Source organism: Lissotriton helveticus, chromosome 8 (assembly GCF_964261635.1).
Source record: "Lissotriton helveticus chromosome 8, aLisHel1.1, whole genome shotgun sequence".
NCBI classification, from domain to species: domain Eukaryota; kingdom Metazoa; phylum Chordata; class Amphibia; order Caudata; family Salamandridae; genus Lissotriton; species Lissotriton helveticus.
In genome coordinates this window covers 284474590-284496430 of record NC_136069.1, presented here as the reverse complement: position 1 = coordinate 284496430, position 21841 = coordinate 284474590, and the positions used below count along the sequence as shown (strand labels likewise).

The 21841-nt window shown below is 43.3% G+C and overlaps 1 protein-coding gene across 1 annotated transcript in view; it reads left to right on the top strand.

Moving 5' to 3' along the window:
* The window catches only part of C8H11orf65 (chromosome 8 C11orf65 homolog), a 515706-nt gene that overhangs the window by 391686 nt on the left and 102179 nt on the right, over nucleotides 1-21841 (top strand). The window contains exon 7 of the mRNA XM_078657052.1: nucleotides 17961-18131. Coding sequence (XP_078513178.1) covers nucleotides 17961-18131 — 171 coding nt within the window. The remainder of the gene's footprint in view (nucleotides 1-17960; nucleotides 18132-21841) is intronic.

The following is a 21841-nucleotide window of genomic DNA, read 5'->3' as shown; positions in this document are numbered from 1 at the left end:
AGACAGAGGCTGTCAATCACGCTTTCTCTTGAAAACGCGATTCGGGGGCGTTTCGCGTTGTTTTTTAAGCCCCGCCCCTTTGTCCCGGGCCGCGCTGTGATTGGCTGCCGGCCCGGGACACCCCCGTGACGTCATTCCCGGGCCGCGCTGTGATTGGCTGGCCGGCCCGGGACCTGACTTGTTTTTTTAAACGGCGCTTTAACCTTTTGTAAGAATGTTCGCCACTGTAGGCGTTAATAGCACGGTGCTACCCCCAATAACCTACGCCTAATTTAATCCCACGTGCATCGAAATCATAAAGGTTATTTAAACGAAAAAAGTCTCTCAGACAGCACCACTTGCACATCGTGTCTTCTAAGTAGACGCTCGATGTCAATCAAGAAAGAGCATCCAAGTTGCGTCCTATTTTTGGCTCGGCGTAGTAAATTGAAGTGACAACCAAGAAGGGTTGAAATAACTAATTCACGACGAAAGAGGAATGTGACGCTATCGCTATGCAGTATACCTCGCCTTTCACGCTGAGGTTTTCCCGCCCGTGTGAATTCCTGTGATAATGGTGAAAAGATGTGAACAGCGGGATCTTGGGTGGTGCGTCACCTGAGATTACAAGTGCGCTGTGCCCGTCAGGCAGCATTACAGCGGGCACAGCAACGTGCTTTTCGTGGAATGGTAACACGATTAGTAGCAGGGCGCAAGCTCGTTAGCTGGACGCTACTATTATGAAATCCGGCATGTCGGGGCGGGGTGATACCGGGTAATGTCACCACGCACGAGGTGCGTTTTTATAGGGAGTCGAGCCTTCAGCTCTCTAGGTGTGGTGGATCTCCCAGTATCACCGCACCCTTGCGTCTCCTGGATCTGGCTCCGCCAGGCAGTGAAATATGGGAAAATAAACCCTCCACCAGTGTATCATCCGCCCTTCTTCCGGTTCCGCCAACAAACCCTTCACTAGATGTTCAGTCTTCAGAGACATAGCCACAGGCTCACTGATGGCCTGCCTTTTCCCCCACTCACTGTGATTAGTGTTAAGAATTGAAAGGACGCCCTGGTCCCTCGAACCTACTTGCTGTCTGAAAGTCTGCAGCTTTCGCAGTGCAAGTGGCCTCAAAGTGCAAAAGAGCATTGGCAAAGGTAATAGACTGATGCCATGGGTCTTATTTTTTTTTTATTTCTAGAATATGCAACAAGAATGAAAGCAAAACAAGCATCCACGTAAGCATTGCCAATTTTTGCTTGAAGTGTACATTTAAAACCACTCACAAATGCACCTATTGTATAAATAGTGTTTCGGTAGTGCACAGACTTATCATTTTTTCAGGGAGGATAAATCGCCACCCAAACAAAAACTCAAATAACAAGCAACTAGAATGCTCCAATGTGTCTTAAGCACGTCTAAAAATAAACTTTGCAAAGGAGCATAGGAAATAATAAATAGTTTATATTTAAAGGTAATGTAAAGAAAATAAAAATGAACACTTTGACCCAGCTTCGTCGTTGAATAGAAAGGAACTACTTTTCAGCATATGTGAACAATATGCACAGACTTTGTGCTCTCACTTAAAGTGAAGGGAGCCAATGGGTAAAGCGGGCTGGCCAATTTCTGCAGGCTGTATACAGCATACATGTCAGAGAAAAGTCTGAAGGACAATTTAAAAGAGCAATGAATGAGGCCCACTAACTAAAAGTCCATCTCTAAAACTATGTATGATTTTTGGGGAGTAAAATAGTTTGGTGAACCATGAACCAGCTGTCTCGAAAGCCAGACCTAAAAAATATTCCCTTTCTTTGATCTTATGCATCAGTTTTCCATATGCCTGCACTGCTGTATCTCCAAAGGAAACCACTTGTCCACTTGTGAGACTGCTCACCATGCTGATCCACGAATGGCTGCAGCATTGCTCTAAGGTGCACTTGTAGTTTTGGTAAATGATTTGTGTTGCGCATTCCCGATATTCTATGAATGTATTTGTGATTAAACAATGGTTTATTGATCTACCTGAGTTTGCGTGTCTTTGGGCGTGCTGGTCAGGAAAGTTACATTGGTTATTTTGCTGTGCGACCAGGAAAAGTGGCAGTGTACACTTGTATCATTATGCACTTGTAGTTTTGCCGCCCTCGGGCCCTTTGAATCGAATTGTGCGCTCTTTGTGATAGGTTGACTAGGAGCTTTTCCCAATGGTTGGGGTGGGGGAGAATTAGTGCAGAAACAGGAAACATGGCACAACAGCAGCTGCTATCACTGTTTATTCTACAACCCTTAGTTACTTCCGGTAAGCACGTATCCATGAATAAAGAAATAACCCCACAATACGAGAGACCTCTATTGTAATAATTGTGTTGGCATGGTTGTGGTGAGAGCTGTTTTACTATGGCTGTAAATGAAGGAGGCTTTGTTATAGTTGCATTCTAGACTATTTTGATATGGATACACACTGAGAGGCGAAACCGTTGCATTGTAAATGCTTGTTTTATTAGGTTGGCCCCAGGATGCGGTTCCCAGCACCCATAAAAGCTCAGGAGGTGGACCTAAATGCCCCCTCCCCTTTCTTATTATATTTGACCCAAGGGATGGGGTCCTCGGGCCTAATAATGCGCAGAGAGGGGGTCCACTTGCCCCCTTGCCATTTAAATAAGGCATTGTCCTGGGGGATGGGTTCTCTGAGGCCTATAAAGGATTGTGGAGAGGGCCCCCCTCAACTTTCTTTTGCGTTTTGTCCCAGGGGATGGGATTCTCAGGGCCTTATTAGACCCAGGGAAGGGGGACACGCCTCCTTCCTTTATTAATTACTTGGCCTTGGGGGATGCCCCCTTCCCTTTTTAATAGGCTTTGGTCTCAGTGGATGGACACCCTAGGGCCTGATAAGGCTTGTGTAAGTGGGGACATGCAGCCCTGCTCCCCTTTTAGGTTTAAATCTGTATTATTGCTTTTCAGAGAGAGAAACAATACAAAACATTCACCCCATCTACATCCATAGACCGATGGGGCACACTATAACATACGGAGGGAGACAAACTCGGAGGGGGAGAGAGGAAGGATGAAGGGAGGAAGTTGCTAAAGTCTGCAGGAGGAGCAGAGGGGTAGGGCAAAAGATGAGAGAGTAGTGTCCAGCTGTGGGGGGAGATACTGCTCGACGTGTCCTACCATTGCATGATCTCCTAACCATTGGTCTACGGAGGAACCCAGTCGTCCAGAGCTCAGACTCACTAGGTCACTCAGCATCATTTGCAGAGTGTGTAAGTCTAGGAATCCGCAGGTAGGCCAGACAGGACAGTTCCCTGAAGTCGTGTGCTAGCAATTGCATGCAGGGGCCCCACGTGTTATCAAATTGGGGCTACTTATGTTCAATGTCTGCTGTCAATTTCTCCATGCCAGGTAGCCCCCAGAATTTGTGCACCCAGTCCATCTGTGTCTGTATCTTTTCTGTGCCCCAGTTGGATAGAATGACATGTTTGGCTGCGCATAAGGTGAGCATGATGGCTCTTCCCGTCGCAGATCAGAGGTGGTATGTCAAAGCTTACGGGCGCCCCAGTAAAATGTAGCTAGGAAACCTGGATATATCAGTCCCATTCATTTTGTTAATGTCTGCTAGAATGCCCACCCAGTATTATTGCAATTTAGGACAATGCCAGAGAATATGGGTCAGCTAACCCTGGTGTCTGCAATTCCACCAGCAGCCATAATTTCCCTTTTGCTTCCACTTAGCCACTTGAGGTGGGGTGTAGTACCAGTAACGTGCTAGTTTAAGTAGGGTTTCTTTTCCAAAAGCGCTATAAGCGGAGGAGCGGGTCTGTATAGGAAGTCGGCCCATTCCTTGAGGGTCAAGCGTTGTTCATATTCTAATTCCTATCGCAACTGTGTCGGGGATTTGGCATTGGTCGAGAGAGTGTTTAGGAAAACTTAAATGTCGGCTATTAGACCCTAATCTGTGTGTCGAGTGAGGAGCCATTTCTCACATGGAGTGGGGGGCCTGCCTGCATGCGGGTGAATGCGAGATTGGATTACCTAGTCTGGAATGTCTACATAATGCCAATATTTTGTGTGGGGCAGTCCATAGTCAGAGCGGAATCACGAGAAATCGACCAATCCTTGGTGGACAAATAAGTCCCCCACTGTCTTACAGTTAGCTTCCTACCAAGGGAGATACGTTGTTTCCCACACAGTGGGGGGCAAAGTCAGGGTTTCCCATAATGTGGGTGAAGAGTCTTTTTGGCAGTATAACTCGATCCCTTTTCCCTATCACTGCCCTTATTACAGGAGAGATATTGACCACGGGAGGTCCATATAAAGGGCGAATAGGAGTGGGGATAGGGGATATCCTTGTTGCGTACCACACATTATGTTAAAAAGAACGTAATGTCAGCCCATTAAGCTGTACTTCGGCTGTGGGCCCGTTATAGCGGCACCATATCCAGCTCCGAAAGGAGGCTTCAAGTCCTGCCTTATCCAGCACGGGCTGGAGACATGGCTAGTGCACCCAGTCAGAAGACTTTTCGGCATTCATCGATATTAAGAGGGCTGGTACCCAGAAGCGGTCCGATTTATCAATGAGGTGGAGAAGCTTCATATTATTGCTGCAGCCTCTCTCAGGAATATACCCGCTTGGTCTGGGTCCCCCAAACCTTGCATGTAGGGGTCCCAGCATGCTGCTAGGATGCTGGTGAAGTACTTGGTGTCTACATTAAGTAAGGAAATTGGTAAGAGGAGTCCTTACTGAGGTTAGGTATCACAGTAATGATGGCCTCCCTCATTGTTTCAGTAAGGGCACCTGTCGTACTAAAGGCGTTATAGTGGTGGGTCAGAATAGAGTCCAGCGGAGTAGCAAAGATATTGTAAAAATCGGAGGTGAAGCCATCCTGTCCAGGTGACTTGACTAGTTGGAACTTTGCAATGCCGCCAGGACTTCATCCTTCACTCCGCATTTTTTACTCCGCATACCTTTACTCCTCATACCATCATAACGCAGGTACTGTTACTCCGCAAAATATTACAACGCATGCCATTATATCTTATATGCTTTTACCACGCATGCTTTTACAACGAAATTCTTTGTAAAAGCATGAATGGTAAAAGCATTTGTTTTTTATATTTAAGTGTAAGGTAAGTATATGGTTTTAGTTTGGGGGTGTTGGAGTATATGTTTTAGGGGTTATGGGGTATTTTAAGGGTGGGTTTGGGTTATGGGGTACAGGGGTATTTAAGGGTTAAGGGATAGGTTTGGGTATTAGGGTATCGGGGTATTTTTAGGGTTCAGGCGTATTTTTGGGTTTTGGGGTACAGGGGTATTTAAGGGTTAAGGGATGGGTTTGGGTATTGGGGTACAGGGGTATTTTTAGGGTTCAGGGGTATTTTTGGGTTTTGGGGTACAGGGGTATTTTTAGGTTTCAGGGGTAGGTTTGGGTTTTGGGGTACAGGGGTATTTTTAGGGTATGTTTGGTTTTGGGGTACAGGGGTATTTTTAGGGTTCAGGTCTATGTTTGGGTTTTGGGGTACAGGGGTATTTTTAGGGTTCAGAGGTAGGTTTGGGTTTTGGGGTACAGGGATCATTTTAGGGTTCAGGGCTAGGTTTGAGTTTTGGGGTACAGGGGTATTTATAGGGTTCAGGGGTATTTTGGGGTTTTGGGGTACAGGGGTATTTTTAGGTTTCAGGGGTAGGTTTGGGTTTTGGGGTACAGGGGTATTTTTAGGTTTCAGGGGTATATTTGGGTTTTGGGGTACAGGGGTATTTTTAGGGTTCAGGGCTAGGTTTGGGTTTTGGGGTACAGGGATAATTTTAGGGTTCAGGACTAGGTTTGAGTTTTGGGGTACAGGGGTATTTATAGGGTTCAGGGGTATTTTGGGGTTTTGGGGTACAGGGGTATTTTTAGGTTTCAGGGGTAGGTTTGGGTTTTGGGGTACAGGGGTATTTTTAGGTTTCAGGGGTATGTTTGGGTTTTGGGGTACAGATGTATTTTTAGGGTTCAGGGCTAGGTTTGGGTTTTGGGGTACAGGGGTATTTTTAGGGTTCAGTGGTAAGTTTTGGTTTTGGGGTACAGGGGTATTTTTAGGGTTTAGGGATAGGTTTGGGTTTTGGGGTACAGGGTACAGGGTATATTTATAGGGTTAAGATGGGTTAGTGTTTAAGGGTGTTGGGGTATTTTAAGGGAGCAGGGTGGTATTAGTTTTAAGGGTGAAAGGAGTATTTTTTTAAATTTGATATATATATATATATTTTTTTATTTTTTTTAATTATTTAAAAAATATATATAAATGTTAAATATATATATATTTATTCCAACAACGTCTCCATAGAAGACAAAAAAAGCCGCCACTCCAACCGAAAATTCGAGTGGTTGGAGTGGCGGCTTTTTTTGTCTTCTATGGAGACGTTGTTGGAATATTAAGCGGTGAGGTTCTACCGCAAAAAGCTTCGCACCTGTAAGTAGCGCCAGACGGAAAGAAACTCTGAACCAACCTTTGTTGAAATATATATATTTATATACATATGCATTAATTGGTATATATATATATACTTATATATATTTATATGTATATAGATAGATATATATGTAAACACACACATACACTATATGTATATATATATATATATATATATATATATATATATATATATATAAGTACATTTTCTAAGTTTACCCCACATATAACTTCACCACACATGCCTTTGCATTGTAAAGGCATGCGTTGTAAAGTTATATGCAGGGTTACATTTTGCGGAGTGATTGTACTGCGGAGTAATGGCTCCGCGTTGTAATTAATGCGGAGTCATGGTATGCGGGATTTTTGATTGCTGGATTTCGTCACATATTCAGGCAGCAACGCTCTCATAACTGAAGTCTTCCGCCAAACACAGTGCAGTATAGAAGCATTCAAACTATTGTGGAATCTGATCATCTTGAGTCACACATTGGCCTTGTGGACCCTGGATGTCAGTTATTCTCCGTTTGTGGATTTGGGCCGCCAGCCAGTGAGCAAGGAGTCGCACCTCCTTATTACCACCTACATCGTATTTCTGTTTAGTATGCAATAGTGTGTATTCTGCTTTGTCTGTGTCAAGGGCTTTGAGTTGCTTCCTAGGTAGCATACGTTGTCTCCTCACTCTATAAGAGCCCGAGTGTTTGTGGGTTTCCTCAAGCTCCTACACTAGGGCTTCCAGGTCAGCTTGCTTGTCTTTTCTATTCTTATTATGCATGGCAGCTATGGTTAAGAACGCTCCCCTTAAGACTGCTTTTAAGGTGTCCCAAAGCAGAGAGATCGAAGAACCTTGATGTCGTTAGTGCTGAGGAAGGTGTGAATTGTGCCCTTAATGCCCATTGATGTTGAGTCAGTAATTTGGAATTAAGGAACTGGAGGCGGACAAGGGCCATAAATATTTAGGAGTATCAAGCAGCCTTAGTGATGTACACATGAGTAGTGGTGGCAATAAAGCAAGGGGGCAACAGGAAGTACTTGATCCTGGCATAAGTTTGGTGAGCCAACCTAAAATAAGTATAAACTCTGGTGGTAAGATTACGTGCCCGCCCATATGAGACCCTTTGACATAACTGACCCTGTTTGTCCCATCCTGTGGACTGAGCGGTCTGGTACCAGATTAAAGTCTCCTCTGATAAGAGGAAATGAAAAGGGCCTGGAATACCATAAAACAGGTCTAAATTAGGGGGTTACTCTGTCCGGTCCTTAAATGGCCTCTTCTTTTTAAATCGGAGAAATGCCTGACATAAGCTTTCCTTCGTCGCCTGAAAACGACGGTGCTAAGGAAAGGCCCAAGGTCAAGAAGGACCAGTAATAACTATATCATAACAACTGAAGAAACCTGATATATGCAACTATTAATTCTGTGACTTTTAAATAAAAAAGTAATTCTTACATTTTTTATTTTTTATTTTTTTAATCTAGGCTTTTATATCTCTACTTTTGGACTAAGGATTGACTAAAGGACACTTGTTGATATAGACACTTTGTTGGAGGAAGGCTCATCCACGCTGGAAAGGAAAACTTGGCTAGGCCAATTCCTCCCCTATCTTTTCGTATCTTCATTGTTTGTGGAATAATGATGATTTTAGTGTACTATTTTAGCTTGAATTTGTTTGGATTTGAGCAATCTCTTTTTTTGTAAAGGTTTTTATTAACTTGTACAATAAATATTTACTACTCCCCCTACTACTCCTCTGATAAGGAGGTCTGCATCAGGGGTGGCCAGCACCTGCCCCATGGTATCCAGGATGAAATCCTCCTGCTGGCCATTTCGGGCATAAATGTTAGTGATTGTAAATGTCTGTGTATGCACTACATGTTTCAGGGAGAGAAGTCTGCCTGGTAGTTCCTTCTGTGTCTGAAGGACCCGGGCCTGTACGTGAGTTGTCATCAAAATCGCTACTCCTGCTCTCTTCCCTGTCCCGGAAAAGAAGTACTGGCGGTCAAACCAGCAGGATCGCATACGTTTCCAGTCCTCCTTGAGGAGATGTTTCCTGTATAAGGCAGACGTCGCAGTTAGAGTCTCTAAGCAGCAAAAGGAGTGCCAACCGCCTTACTGGGTACATGGAGCAAATGGCCCTAGTGGACACAGTGTTTAGGCAAACCATTCAACATCGCCTGTAAAATTAGTTCAAAACAATTTTGCAATATGTTTAACACATTTATTCATGTGGAACAAGAGTTTTTAAGTTCACAAGGAACACATCAATGTTTATACATTTAAAGAAAGGTGCCCCAGAAGGAAGGGAAGGGTAAGTGCAGCAATGTGCAATGGTGAGGGTAAGTAAAAATTGGAGGGCAGTGAGCAATATATACACCGAAAAGGGGTTAAAGATGCCAGTCCGGCCTATCTATTTACAACAGTATAGTGTTAGGACACATGAGGGACCTATCACTGTTTGTCCACAATGGTGAAAACAATATCAAGCCGTCCACGTATCGACCCTGGGGGTATGTGTAGACAAATGTAGTTCTTACAGTAGGGTCTTCATCAGGACCAAGTGTGGGACACCATTGGGCCACCGGGTACAAGTGGTGGCAAGTAGGCAAATGATGGGCCCTCAAGCTCTGAAGTCAGAAAGGGATGTAGTATGGTTAGTGATGAAGCTAAATGAGGGATCCTGGGCTTCAAACAATCTAAAATAACCAAGTATCTTGTTATCTTTGAAGCACATCCATATACGATTCTGTGCTACCGCTTTACTGGGGCATTAAGGCCACAAATGCTTGGGATTTTAATCACCCCCGCCTCCGGTAGTTGTTCTATTACTGATGAGCAAGAGTCAACTGGTAAAGGCTCTCTCCAATAGGTAGAACAGTCTACCACCAAGCGTGAAAGTTTAGGCAGCAGGTTGACTGCCGATCAGGGAAGGGGGGGGGTAATAACTAGAACAACGCATCATGCTCCCATCAATCTCAGGCACAAGAAGTGTCCATGTCACTGGCACTCTGAAGCCTCATCACAAGGTGTGGGGAGAGGTCAGGCTCCGCCACCTGTGTTAACTATTTTTTGGTGTAATGGGCTAAGACGGCTAGGCCTGGGTTACGTGTGTGGCAACACGAGGGTGCCGACCAGACTCTATGCTCGAAGGGCTCAGCTCTCAATCCAATCTCCTAGGGCGATTCTTGCTCCAATGCACAACCATGGCGCTGTAGCTGCTGAAGCAAACCTGATCTCTCTCTGCGACTCTCGGTCACTGTGGACTTGCCTGATTTTTTTTCTTGCTGATTGGCAAGAGTGCCCTGGCATGTCATACAAATCTGTCTGGTTCCGCAGCTCCAAAGTCCAGGTGCCACCCTCGTGCAAGACTTCCAGGCCCAGAACTGTTCGGGCCTCCTCCAGCGTGCGCACCATATGCGTCTCATTATTACAGGGGAAGATGAGCCAGAAGGGATGTCCCCATCTGTACCTAATCCTTTCTCTCTTAGGAATGTGGCAGCTGGTCAGAGCGCCCGACAACACTGTCACATGATGACAGACAGGTCCTGGAACAGCCATGCCTTAGTTTCCTCAAAGGTGACTGAACTCAGGTCTCGCATTGCTGCCATGATAGCCTTTTTCTGATGATAAGAGGGTTTGCATGTTAATATGTCCTGGGGTCTTGGACGGGCGACCCACCCTGTGTGTGCGATCCAAGATAATGTCTGTCTCTGCAAGCTCCGGTCAGATATGGCAGTTAGACGGATCATGTAGCTTTCCAGGTTTCCAGATTCGGTCTGAAGAGGGACCCCGTTGATTTTAATGTTTGAGCGTCACAATCTGTTTTCAAGGTCTTCAAGAAGATATTTCAGTTCCGTATTTTTGGCACGTAGTTTTAGCAATTCATGGCGATGGCTGTCCAGCTCCTCCTCTCGTATGTTACCAGTTTGTTCCAAAATGGCTACGCTCTGTCTCAGGCTTCCCAAATCTCTCTTGATCTCTTTACTGTCTGCAGTCAGTTCTTGTTTGAGGGCCGCTATATCACTCCATTGTGCACTGTAAAAGTTCTCCATGAAGGTGCGTGTGATCAGGGCCTTCCGCTCATGAAGCTACATGTCCGCCACTTCAGAGGAGGTGGGCAGGGTGGGCAAAGCGTCAGGCGTGTTGTCTATGTGAGTGGGCACCCTCTGGCAGGGTAATGGCCGTGTCGACCCTTCGCCAGGCTAGAAGTGTGGTCCCGCTCGCTACACGCTGCCTCACCCCTGGCAACTGATTGGGAGGTCCAGCTTGCAGATCCTTTAGCGGGCGCCATCTTGGGTGCCCTCACGAGTATGCAATGCCGGGACCCGCACATAGACAATGCCGGCCTCTGCTGGGGATCAATATCGCCTTCAGTTAGTGCCCTGATGTTTTCCCTAACTCCATATTTTACTTAAAAATTCCAGGGGCTCTTCGGAACCGCCCGCCTTTGTAAGCAGGCAGTGCAGCTCAATGGACTCACTGCTACACGGGCGCCCTCTTGGACAAATCCCCTCTTCCACTTTTAAAAAATAGCCTTGGGGTATTGGGTCCCTGAGGCCTATGAAGGCTCGTGGAGGGGAGGGGAAGGGGGCCACAGGGCCCACTTTCCATTTTATATGGGTTTGGCCCCAGGAGATGGGGTCCCCAGGCCCTAATTAAACTCCGGGAGGGGAACGTGTGGCTCTCCTCCTCTTTTTATTATATTTGGCCCCATGGGAGGAGAGCCATTAAATATGGCATGGCCCTGGGGATGATATCTGTGTGGCCTATAAAGGCTCAGGGAAGGGGGGCACGCTGCCCTCTCCCCTTTTATTTACATTTCGGCCCCAGGGATGGGGTTTCCAGGGCTTGATAAGGCTTGGAGAGGGACCTGTGCACCCCCCCCCCCCCTTCCCCTTTAATATTGGTTTGGCTCTGGGGCGCTGAATGCCTCCCTCCCCCTAGCTTTTGGCCCTCGTATCTGAGAAGGCTTGGGAATGGGGATTGTGTGGCCCCCCTCAAACTTTTTTATTGTATTGGGTCCCAGGTGATGTAGTATCTGGGGCCTATTAAGGCTCCCTGTTTAATTGTATTGGGCCCTGGTGTATTGGGTGTCTGGGCCACTTAAGAGTGGCAGAGGGGCTGCATGCCCCCTTCTCCTTAATATTTTAGTCCATTGGGATAGGACCCCTGGGGCTGAAAGGGCAACCCTAAGCTGTGCACACCAAAGGCTCTGAACGGTGTGAGGATGGCAGCCTACTGGGGGTTTGGCCACGCCCAGTGACCAGCCTTCCGCTGCGCACGTCCAAAGGCTGTGTACAGCATGGGGCTGGAAGCAGGGCCTGGCTGCAACACAGGCCTTGTGGCTAACTCCACAGCACGCACAAGCAAAGGTCATGTGCAGCATGGATTTGGCTGCCTGTGGGTTTGGCTGTCTGCAGGGCTTGGACACCACACCACGTGCAACGAACGGCAGTGTGAGGTTGGCAGCCTGCGGGGTGGTTGTCTGCCTCCGGGTGGGTTGTCCACAGGTCAGGCTTTTTTGCCAAACCCCTGCTGCGCACAGACAAAGCCCTGCACACTATAGTGTTGGCTGCCTGTGAGTCATGCCCAGCGGGGGTTGACTCTATGTATGGTTATAAAATATTACTTTACGTTAAGGCAAACCCTTGAAATTCACTGAAAAAAAGAAAGCATAAACTACCGTTTTAGTTGGTGTCATAAAAATATCAGTTTTTGTTGAGAAATAAAAAACCTTAGAAATTCACTTAAAAAACAAAGGTTAAAGTAACGTTATAGTTAGGTGAATGTCAGTGACAACATTAACGTTTTGAACTAAAAAAACTAATGATATGTTCTATAACATCTCATATGACACTGATGACATCATCCTCGCTTCTTTGTTTAAACATTGCTCTACAAACGAGTATGGCATTAGAGCTATGAAAGTAAGTGCAAAATAGCTCAGAATAATATGACGCATCTTTACTGCTATGATACATATAACCCCCTTAGTGAATGTAGGAAAGTATGATCTGCTTTCATGGTTACCCCCACTTTTAGCTGGTGTCAGTATGTTTTTGTGATGAGTCTGGCTGGGATCCTACTAATCAGGACCCCAGACACTGTGCTCCCTCCCTAAAGTTGACATGGCAGGTACCTCCACAATTGGCTACTGGTGTACCCTTGTAAGTCAGCAGTATATGGTACAAAGGTACCCAGGGCATAGGTACACCAAGGGTCTCCTTTTGGCTGTAGCATGTATTATGCCACTCATGAGAGACCACTAAAACATTGACTACAGGCCTGCCATTGCAGCCTGTGTAAGCTGGGGCTAGCACCACTTACAACAGATATACGTTTTCTTATATCTGAGGTAACATCACTTAAAACCCTTAAAACCCATAAGTCACCCCTAAGGCAGGCTTTCAATCCTAAAGGCAGGGTACTAGGTTATTAGTGTAAAGGTGCCCTGCATCAGCAGGATACCCTCTGCAAACCGCCGAGTCGATTCTCCAGGCTTTGTAAGTGTGGTCAGCCATTTTGATACATATAATGGCCATGCATCACTACGCGATGGCTAACTATTTACTGGCTCTGCCCTACCTGAGCATGTTTGGTATCAAACATATTGAAATCATACCCCAACACCGTTACTGGTGTTGGAGGTATGATTCCATGCACTGGGGGGCTCATCCGGGAAGCCTCCAGTTCTCCCGGGAACAGCCTTCCAGCGTCTGCTAGTGCTACTGCTGACCCTAGATACGATTCTGCTCTCCTGCTGCTGAGATGAGCTTGAACAAGGGAAGGTAGAACAATTGGTATATTGTCAAAGGGAGGTGTGACCACCTCCCAGACAGGACTTAGTCTATTGGGCTGGGGTGGCGGTGCTTGCCAGTGCCACCAGACTGCTTTGAAGGACACATTTGGTGCCCTCCTTGCAAACTGGATAAAGGACATGGGAGTACCTCCCTTCAGTCCAGCCCCTCTGGGAGGGGCCCCTGAGTTGTCCTCGGATACGTCGAGGGACAAGACTCAAGCCTGAAACCATGTCACTCTTCGACCATCTTGGCACTTGGACTTCGCTGGATTTCGCCTGGACTGCATCAAGGAAGACTCCTGTTGCTCCTTGTCTCGCTGTTCTCCAAGCCTCCTTCATCTGTGTCCGTGCTTCTTCCAGGATCTTCAACAGGGTTGTATGACATAATATCGACAGACAGAATATCTACATACAAAAATATCGACACAAAAATATCGAAATCAAAAATATCGAAGTTATATCTACATAATGGTAAGTACAAAAATATCGAAAAAATAATATCGTTGTACAAAAATATCGAAATTAAAAATATCGTTTTTTTAAATGTATTAATAATAATTTAAAATTAATTAAAAAATACATATAATTTTACAAATATTAACGCATGTTTTTAAAACGCAGATACTTTTACAACGCATACCATTACAACGTAAGTATTGGTAAGTATATAATAATTTTTTATGTAAATTAATTAAAATTAATATAATATAATTTAATTTAATTTAATTAATTTAATTTAAATTTAATTTTACTTTAATTTTTACACTGTACCCCTGTACCCCAAAAACCCAAAACTGACCCTGAACCCTAAAAATACCCCTTTACCAAAAAACTAAAAACTGACCCTGAACCCTAAAAATACCCCTTTACCCAAAAACTAAAAACTGACCCTGAACCCTAAAAATACCCCTTTACCCAAAAACCCAAAACTGACCCTGAACCCTAAAAATACCCCTTTACCCAAAAACTAAAAACTGACCCTGTGCCCTAAAAATACCCCTTTACCCAAAAACTAAAAACTGACCCTGAACCCTAAAAATACCCCTTTACCCAAAAAATAAAAACTGACCCTGAACCCTAAAAATACCCCCTTACCCAAAAACTAAAAACTGACCCTGAACCCTAAAAATACCCCTTTACCCAAAAACTAAAAACTGACCCTGAACCCTAAAAATACCCCTTTACCCAAAAACCCAAAACTGACCCTGAACCCTAAAAATACCCCTTTACCCACAAACTAAAAACTGACCCTGTGCCCTAAAAATACCCCTTTACCCAAAAACAAAAAACTGACCATGAACCCTAAAAATACCCCGTTACCCAAAAACTAAAAACTGACCCTGAACCCTAAAAATACCCCTTTACCCAAAAACTAAAAACTGACCCTGAACCCTAAAAATACCCCTTGACCCAAAAACCCCAAACTATAACATTTTAAATATAATTATATACTTACCAATACTTACGTTGTAATGGTATGCATTGTAAAGGTATCTGCGTTGTAAAAACATGCGTTGTAAATGCATGCGTTGTAATAGTTTTTGCGTTGTAAAAGTTTCATTGTAATGGTAGTGCGTTGTAAAAGTTGCATTGTAATGGTTGTTTCCCTATAAACTCACAACCCACTACACATAAATAAATGAAATCATTTAATCACTTAATAAGTATTAATTACCAATTAATTATTAAATAACAATATCAAAAATTAATAAATTAAAAATATTAACACATTAACTCTAATTAATTTAATTTACTACTTAATATTATTTCATTACAAATTAATTATTAATTAACAATAACACTAATTTAAATATATTAGCACAATAAATCTAATTAATGTAATTAACTAATTAACATTAATTAATTACCAATTAATTTTTAATTAACAATAACAATACATTATATATCTTAGCACATTAAATCTAATTAATTTAATTACCTATTTAATATTAATTAATTACCAATTAATTATTAATTAACAATAACACTAAATTAAATATATTACCACATTAAATCTAATTAATGTAATTAACTAATTAGTTTCAATTAATTACAAATTAATTATTAATTAAAAAATATTTAAAAATATATATTAATTATTTAATTATTATTAAATTACTTCCCACCCTATTCCCCTATAAACCCACAACCCGCTCTAATACTAAAACGCAAAATGTTAACATAATTACTAATTTTCAAACATACATTTCTAAACATATTTAGCAAACATATAAACAACATAATAAAATACATAACACTAAACAACAAAATTTCGATATTACTAACATACATACCTTAATCTCGGTATTCTGTCTGTCGATATTATGGCACATCGATATACTATACCATCGATATTAAAACATCGATATTATTGTATATCGATATTTTGATTTCGATATTTTGTCTGACTACCCTTCAACAGATCTGTGGGAATCAAGGACACCCGAAGTAATCTTACCCGGAGGGAAGGAGTCACTCCCCTGCATCTGCAGGCACTGCAACAAAGATGATCGGTCTGCTGCTCCTGATATCCCAGACTTTCAAAAGCTCAGCAACACAGGTGGTGGTTCTTCAACTCCCTCAAGGCCTGACCTGTCCTCTCCGCAGTTTTGAGGCCAGTATCCCTCGTTGGAACTTCTGGGACCAAACCACTGTGCACTGCGTTGACTTGCCATGGCCAAGGTTTGTTGGCTCTGCACTCCAGAGATCTTTTGACTACAAGAAGCTCCCACCTTCAGCATTTCTTCCTGCCAAGATCTTCATCCTCATCGCATCCTCTGCCCCGTGGGCCTTCTTCTTTTGTGAGCTGCTTGAGGTCCTTTTGTGACTCCTGTGCCTTTAGCCTGTGGGTCTTCCCGAGGGTCTTCTCTTCCTCCAGTGGATTCCCCTACTTGCTCGGGCCTGCTCTGACTCTCCTGCAATTGGTTAGTCCCTTGGACCTTGCTGGTCCCAACGTTGCTCCTTCATTGTCTTCCACGTCTGTTGTTGCTGCCAAGGCTTGTAGGTGCTCACGCTGGAAACCGACCCCCTGGTTCTCAACCTCTAACATGGGCCAGCTCATGAACGGCTCCTGGTCTTCCTCGGCGTCGCCTGGTCCTCACAGCTGCAGCAACAGGGTCACCGTCATCACTCCTGCATCTTCAGTCATCTGTGGTCATTGCTCTTCCGTGCCCCCTGGTCACCTCGGAGTGGCATAGACTCTGTCGTCTCTGCTTGCAGGTTCTTCTCTTCAAGAATCCACCGGACTCTTGCACAGTCTTCGCTGGTGAGATCTTTTCTGAAGTCCTCCATTGTGGTCTACACCAGTTTCCGACATCACTTTGCACCTATGCACCTGTCTTCCCTGCTGTAGGTATCCTGGTTCCCGGGGTATCCACGGGTAGGGTGACTCTCCAACCTTCTCTCTTCTACAGGGTTTCTTCAGGGTCCACTGGGGAGGGTCCTTCATCTTAAAAACTGCAACCGCGACGTTCCCATTGACTTGCATTGAGTAAGCGCATGTGTTTCCACTCTGCACACAGCCTCCGTGAGGTTCCTGGGTACCCCGGACACTCATTGAACCCACATTGAGAAATGAAGTGGCTATAAGTAGAAATGTGGGCACTATTTACTCTATGGAGTGAGTTTACACTGTACACAGTTTTTGCAGACAGTGAAACTCTCATGAGAAATACACCACAAAGTATTAGAAAGTATCTACTAAGAACAGTGTACACTATATACAAAATTTGTCCAAAGAGTGACTATTCACTTAAAATATCAGATGTCTGAAGGTGATACAGATCAAACTACCTGCAGCGTTCATACTGTGATGAAAACTTTACAGATAACACATCTTCTGAAGCAAAACAAGCACTTGTACATTGGTTTGTTCCCTGTGCACAAAGTCTTATATGTTATGTAGAAACTGTGATGATGGGACGATTCTGTCTAATAACTCAATGCTGCTTATAATACTTAATATGTTTTACTTAGAATCTTTGCCTTGTTGGAAACTTTTTTCTGCAGGGCCAAAACATGTGTGCGGAACACAGTAACCACAAGTAGCCAACTGTCACCTGCACACAGAGCTACTGTTCAGTCAAAAGATTTATAACGTGTTTAATATTCTACACACCTATGATGCATTAGGAGCACATGTGTTTTGTAAATACTTACACCTGTTATCTGGACACAGGCTGTACAAAATTAGGTAGAAAAGTAATATGCCACTATGTAAACTATAAAACAAACTAACACACTCTTTGGATGATGTCATCAGTGATGTCATTTAAGATGTTATCAGTGATATCACAAATGATGTCATAGGACATGTCATGAGTGATTTAATATGTTAGGTCATAAGCAGTGCATGGCGGGGATGCAAGTTATAGTTAGCTCTAATAACTATAACTGGTGAATTTATGTGTTTTTATTAGTTTAAAACATTCATGTTGTCACTGACATATTCGCATATTCACATAACTAACGTTACATTAAGCTTTGTTTTTCTTAGTAAATATATAAACACACATAGATGTAAATGTACAGATAGATATATTAATATATATACTTACAAAACTGCGTGGTGGATGTAAGTTAAGACTTCACAGGGATAGGATGCTTGTACTTTGGCTTAATATACTAAAGTAACATTAGTTTGTACAACAGTAGTAAAAAATATATATATTAAAAGGGTTGTTCAAAAACTGCTTGTAAAAGACAGTTTCACACAAGCTAAAGTTACTGTACATCTCTCACTCACTCAGGTATTATGAAGGTAGCCTGCATGCAGAGACATCAGAACCAAACACTGCTGTCCTCATCCAACGAGCTACACAAGGTCTAATAAACTCAGCAGAACTACACGGACCAGACAGTGTGATGGACTGGGAAGTGGATGAGCTGCTCAACTGGACAAATGCACTAAACTTTGAAGAGTAAGTAAAATTACATGGATGTCAGTAGTATTTATATAGGCTAACCTAGTCAAAAGGCTGGCGAGCACTGCACAGGGTGACATGCAAATAATCAGTCAACAAATAATTGGAGAGGTAGCTGTGTTGAGGGATCATAAGTGGATTCTTACTCCATTGTGTTGTAGTGTTCTTGAAAGTGGTAAGCCTTCAGCTCTTTCTTAAATTGGAGTATGGCTGGGACGTTATAAGTAGATACAGGCATGTTGCTGTAGTTCCTAGGTCCAGGTCACCATGGATGCATAGGTTTGAATATTTGGTAAAACCGGTCTAATACACTGTTTAGGAAAGTGTCTGGCAACTTTCCATTGCTGGGTGATGGCGTGTAGATGAGGAGAAACTAGCAGGAAAATGTTGGGCTAGGGTTTCATCTGACAAAGTGGGACTCAAAACCTTATATGAAAACATTCTGCTCTTTGATGAGTGTTGTTTCATTTCCTTAAATATAATGGCTAAGCTGCCTCCTCTTTTACCTGTGCAGGTGTAAGTATTGATTTAATAGACTCGATGGATAGCTTCATGCATTATTGCTGCCATGAGTTCCCCATCCATGATTCATTGTGAAGAGCAAGTCAGGTTCTGTCTCTGTCAGTAGGTCGAAGATGCTTTATTTGTTCATTGAGCCAGCATTTAATAGCAGGCAGTTTTAGAGCTAGTTTTTATTTGGAGGTGGAGTGATTTAAGGCTAGAGGAAAGTAAGTAATGTTCTTAGAGATTTTGGTTAGTGTTAGTGTTATTGTTGATTGGTTGTGATTTTTCTTGAGTGTTGTGCAGCGGGATTGATTGTAAGAAGTTTCGTAGATTTGGTAGGGCTGACGTTCTGATGATTCTGGATGTCATTGTTCTGTTCAAAAAGTCTTAGGGAGGCATTTTGTGAGGTCTTTACACGTGGGAGGTGGGAGACTGTTTGTGATTGTGACACTGGGATTTTTAGCAGTCTTTGAAAAGGGGATGTGCAGACCAATATGTTTGTGTGTTAATAAAAGAGATGCAAGATTAGGAGGTGAGTTGTGGAGTATTTTTCTTTTGCATCTGTTAAAGTGGGAAATTGATACATTTTCTGGATTTCTTTCACAAACACAACCTAGAAAAGGCCTTCTAGACCCTCTGGCACCACGGACTTGTCAATGTGCCAACCTGAGACAGCTAGATGGACTGCAACCGCCTCACAACCCACTGAGCATTACTTGAGTGAGATGCATTTTAGGCAATGATCAATCCTGTGAGAGATCACAGGAATAGTTAGTGAAATCTAAACCCTTTTTCATCAAGGAAAGGCACACTCAAAAACACTAGGAAACCAGAAATATATTTTCTAGATGTATTACAAATTAAAACCCTATTCTAGTGCATTTAATGTAAGTAATAACTATTTTATTAACAAAGTAGTGGTAATTATATTGATCAGGAGGGTGAATAATAAAAAAATAACATTATAACATTGTTATTGTATCGTAAAGCTTATTTCTATCAATATATTCAACCCAACCTTTCTCTCGGCTGAGCTAAACTTCGCACCATAAGCAGCCTGCTTCGATTTTCAAAAGATGGTTTACACCTTTGTCCCTTCTTCTGAACAATAGAGTCAATGTTCAGCAAAGTAGCAGTGTCTACTATGCTCATCAGTGTCTGCAGACAGGCAGGTAAGCTACCAAGTGAAGGCTGAATGTATTTCCCTGTAGCCTTTTTCGAAGGAAGGTGATTAGAGCTCTACAGAGCCATTCTGTCTTGAGTTTGCGGTATGCAGTTCCTTTCTATCTCATTACACTCTGTTCTTAGTTCGTATGTTTGTATCTGAACATCTTCACAATAAACACATAGCAGTCAGACAAACCCTGGCTGCCATTCACTTATATTCTGTAAAACCTTGCCTATTGCTTAAAAATAATACATGAGAAGTGAAGTTAGTTTCTAGTTAACCTTGTTCATTATTTTAAAAACAATCACAGGAAAGGAAAATTCAATCCATACAGAAAAACATAAATATATTCATGCAGACTTAATTATAATTTTGTAATAAATAACAATATGAATAAAAGTGAGTTTATATTTGAAACATCTACCTAAACAAACAGCATATATAATTCGAGAAGGGGATATCTAGAAGAGGAAATACACGATAACTATAACAAACGAGTGAAAGGTGGGGATGGAGTTTTAAGGCTCAGATTTCTGAAGTGGATATGACACTGTTCATAGATGTAAAAACACCTCTCAGCCATCAGTGTATTTGGAGTGTTATTTGCTGGGAAAGTGTGAGTGTAAGAAATTGAGTTATTAACTTTGCCATTAATTGCTGAGTCAATACATGTTGGCATTGTGGAATTGGGAGAGGGTGTCTGCTAGATGTTAGGATGCGGAGTGCTGCAATGTGGGTGTCAGTGCATGCATTCATGAAGAGCTACTGCCTTGACAACCAGGTAATTTCAGCTGCTCGGTCATGCAAGACGTTTTGGGCCGAGCACACTCCACAGAACAGCCACCTGGGAAGGTACTGATTTGGTGTCTTTTCTAAAATGAGGAATCTATGGTTAGAAGATAGATTGCCCCAGTATTGGAACTTTCATAGATTCCCATAGCTTGCATCATTCCCCGTCGTAGGAATGGGAGTCTCGGTAACAAAATAACATAGCAGTAGGTACAAAAGAGAAAGAAAAAGGCCTAGGCCTCATTCCCCTTTTGTAGCATATGCACCTCTTTTTCCAAAAGAGACCAAAAGTAAGCACATTTAATCAGCAGTGTAGATTAGGTGAAAAGAACCACACAGTATTTTATAAAAAATAGGTCTGTTTATTACACAACACAATCACTAACACATTGGTATAGCTCTTGCTCGGAGAGATCAACAAAATACACAAGAATAATTCAAAATATTCAGATAAGTAGCACAAATAAACACTGGTTTCCAAGGGGAGACCAAACCATATACTAAGAAAGTGGAATGCAAACTGCAAAGGAGAACGGGACTCGGACCAGATGACTCAGAGGAGCTGGGGCCACAAGAAGCCACCCAAGGTAAGTAGCCAGGAACCTCACGGAGGCTGTGTGCAGAGTGGAAACACACCCATGTGCCCAATAAAAGTCAATGGAGAAGCAGTGGTTGCAGTTTTAAAGAAAAAGGACCCTTCCCAGATCACCCCGAAGAAACCTTTTGGAGGATGGAAGGTTGGAGAGCCACCCCACCCGTGGATGCCCCAGGAACCAGGTTACCTGCACATGGGAAGCCAGGTGCATAGGGGTGAAGTGATGTTGGAACCTGCCATAGAGGACAATGGGAGACTTCAAAGACGATGCCTCTGGAAAAGACTGCGAAGGAGTCAAGTGGAATCCAAGGGTGGATTCTTGAAGAGGAGATTCTGAAAGCAAACAAAAGGGAAGAGTCTGTGCCACTCTGAGGTGACCAGGAGACACAGGAGCATAATGCCCACTGATGTTGGGAGGTTCAGAAGTAAAGATGGTGACCTTGTCGCTACAGCTGTGAGGAGCAGGAGCCGTGCATGAGCTGTCCCACGTCGGATGTCGGTGTGTAGGTGGTCGATGTCAGGTGGGAGAACCTACAAGCCTTGGTAGTCTCAAATGACGAGGAAAGCAAGAAGACGCAAACGTTGGGAGCAGCAAGGTTCAAGGGACTCATCAAGTGCTGGGGGTCAGAGCAGGACTGAGCAAGCAGGGGA